This window comes from Ailuropoda melanoleuca, chromosome X, assembly GCF_002007445.2.
Source record: "Ailuropoda melanoleuca isolate Jingjing chromosome X, ASM200744v2, whole genome shotgun sequence".
In the NCBI taxonomy this organism is placed as follows: Eukaryota; Metazoa; Chordata; class Mammalia; order Carnivora; family Ursidae; genus Ailuropoda; species Ailuropoda melanoleuca.
Genome location: NC_048238.1, coordinates 41945671 through 41948734, shown reverse-complemented (window position 1 = coordinate 41948734; position 3064 = coordinate 41945671). Strand labels below are relative to the sequence as shown.

The window sequence follows — 3064 nt, the reverse complement described above, 5'->3', positions numbered from 1 at the left end:
TCGATATCCCTGGCCTGGGGACCAGCGAGCTTTGGAAAATTGTCCTACTGATCTATGCCTGCAGGTGAATGTTACAGCCACACTCATGTGGAAGCCTGTCATCCTACTGGCCCTGAGAGTCCCATCACTAGGGTGCTGAGTCATGAAAACGACACGATGGTCTTCCAAATGGACAGAATGACTTTGGGAGACAGTTGTGGTGCTCCCCTCAACCCCCAGTAGCACGGGTTGTGATGCCCTTACATGGGGACAAAAGTGGAGTCCACTGCCTTGAGGCTCCAGGTAGACAGTGTTGGGGAGGGAGCTGAAAGTGTGAGTGTATGTGTGCGTGCGCGCATATGTGTATGTGACTGCATGTGACACGACGCATGTCCATTCTGTCCTTGGGTCTCAGGACTGATCCTCACCTCTGATGCATTCTGGTCCTGGTCCAAAGAAGTTTCAGATCCAACAAACGTTTACTGAGCCCCTACAAAGTTCCAAGCCTTTTACTTTATACTTTGACACATTTTATATCATTTAATCTTTAACAATAACCCTTTAAGGTAGGAATTATCTGCATTGTACAGATGAGAAAACAATCGCAAAGAGGTTCATTGATTTGCTCAAGTATATCATACAGCTTTTTTTTTTAAACACTCACACACTATACTCATAGCTGAGGCCCATCTGTGTTGGTCGCTTATCTTACAGTATTTTTTTGTCTTCTCTACTTTTGGAGCAAGTGCTCCCCTTATACAAGCCCCCTTCTTTCTTCTTTCACTAGCCCCGCGGGCTTTTTTTTTTTTAATACTGCATTTAATAGCACAAAAATCACGAATACAAAGAAACTGGCAAAGGTGTTTGTCAATGAGATATCCTTGCCTCCTCCACTTTTCCACTTTCATACCCATGTAAGTAATGGGCTACATTTGTATAGACTTTTCTTTCCCCCCCAAACATATAACTGTTATGTGATTGGTCAGTTGAAGCTGAAACACCCATGGAGAAAGATGTTTACGGTTACAAGGGCACACACCCCCCCCCACTCCACCCCCCTCCCACCCCACACTTTCCCACACAATCTTTTGGAGGAATATAGGATATGTACCAGTGTCAGGATTTCCCTGCTCCTGCCTTCCCCGCCTAGAGCATTCCTGCCATTGAATTTTCCTTCAAGTGACTGCTTAGACTAGAGCCTCTTCTCCCGCCCCGTCTATTTCTCTTCCAACCAGGACCTTTTAGACACTGGGTACTGTTCAATTCTTACTCTGTCAGGCCCGTAGGCCACGCAAGTAGGTCCTTTAAATTTCGATGCCAGTCGTCGTATGGGTGTCGCCATCTTCCATTACAGGTAGGTCTGTGTGTCGCTTCAGTAGGCTTGTGTATTCATTTCTTTCACTTTTTCTGACTCATGTTCCAGGACCTGTTTGTGATAGAACAGTAAATACCCTTCACTGTCCAGAACGTCCTTAATACTGGCCTTGGTGATGACGGCATCATCACACTTGAACCACTGGTCCTTGTGGTGCCGGATGAAGCTGGTGTAGTGGCCACTCTCCAAGGTTCCTTGGTGATTAACCACAGCAAACAAGGAATACTTATTCTCATCGTTTCCACTATTGGTTGGCAGCTGCAACTGTCCATTCATCCTGCTCTCTTTACTCGAGGCCATAAATGGTGTCATATCCAGCTCCAGAGGAAAGGATATGTATGTAGTGATCTTGCGCCTCTGTTTGGCCGAGTGTTCGAACCGTTTGAAATGAAAACAGGCAACAACAGGTAATTTATTCATTGTGAGCTGTTTGGTAGATTCCTGGTAGCTTTGGCAACTACCGCATTTGATTTTGGCACTGCTTCCCAAGTGCTCTGGCCTCGTAAACCTTCGCAAGCAGTCCGTGAGGGTGGTGATTCCTGGTATGTGGCTTTCCCCATTCACACTGCTCTCCCTCCCTGGGCTCATGGGCCAGAAGGAAGTGCAAGAGCCAGGCAAGTCCAAACTGATGTCCCAGCATGGGTCTATGGTGGTGGAGACGCCATGGCAGGCTTGACAGGTGACATCAGACTGCAGGCCACCTGTGAAGATTTGGTCTATGATGCAGTTACAGTGGTTGGGATTGTTGGCGGCCTTCCCAGCATCATCACCTTTGCAGTGCCTGTGCAGGACATCTAGTGCTGCGATGAGGAACTCGTGGGCATCCTGTTGCCTGTATCCGGCTAAGTGCCGGGCATGTATCCATACCAGGTGCAGTAACTTATAAGGAACGTGAGGAGATGGGTTTCCAGAATACAACTCCCGAAAAAGTGAAGACATCTCACAGACCAGACACAACTCAGGGCTTGGCATTTCACATCTGTGCCTGTCGGAGAGGAAGAAATCTCTCAGGATCGGAGTATGGGTAAGGGCCTGGACGATGCAGTTCATAAAGCACGTGTTGCCAAGATTGATCAGTCCTCTTAAGCCGATGGTGAAGCTCGAAGTGATTCTTCTTCTCCGTGGGTTGTGCCCCAGCAGTTCTAACTCGGGTTTGGTCGTCTCCCAGGTTGGGTATTTCTCACCGAGTCCCGGCACTGAACACTGCTGGTGAGAAACCTCGGTTGAGGCGGAGGCTTGTAATTTCAAAGCTTCTCCTTGCTCTTCTTTGGCAATTTGCTCAATGTCTTTGTCATATACATAGTCCTTACACATAAAGCAGTATATACCTCCATAATAAAGGTCTACGGCTAAGTTGTGTTGTTTTGTCTCGGCGTGCTCATGAATGTGTTTCTCTGTGAAGCAGCCAAAGAAGACACAGGAAAGGCAAGAGTGAAGTCTGTTCAAATGGGTGCCACACACATGGCAGATACACGACTTTGCCTTGCTTTTCCTGGTCTCTGGGGTTCCACACCACACGAAGCACTGGTAGATCACCCGCAGTTCCTGCCTCCAGTTCTCTCCCACCTTAAAGCTGTTCACGTGGGAACAGCCTGGTGGACCCACAGCGAAATCCACATCCAGGCATCCGCCCCCAGGGCCGCGCCGGGGCCGGGGCCGGGGCGGGGGCCGTGGCCTAGGCTGCGGCGGGGTACGGAGCCGGGTCTGTGG

The 3064-nt window shown here is 48.9% G+C and overlaps 1 protein-coding gene across 1 annotated transcript in view; it reads right to left on the bottom strand.

The window, feature by feature from the left end:
- Positions 1 to 457: 457 nt before the first annotated feature.
- USP27X (ubiquitin specific peptidase 27 X-linked) overlaps positions 458 to 3064 on the bottom strand; it is a 38990-nt gene continuing 36383 nt past the window's right edge. Inside the window, exon 2 of the mRNA XM_034649017.1 lies at positions 458 to 3058. Within this exon, the coding sequence (XP_034504908.1) occupies positions 1352 to 3058 (1707 nt within the window). The 3' untranslated portion in view covers positions 458 to 1351. The remainder of the gene's footprint in view (positions 3059 to 3064) is intronic.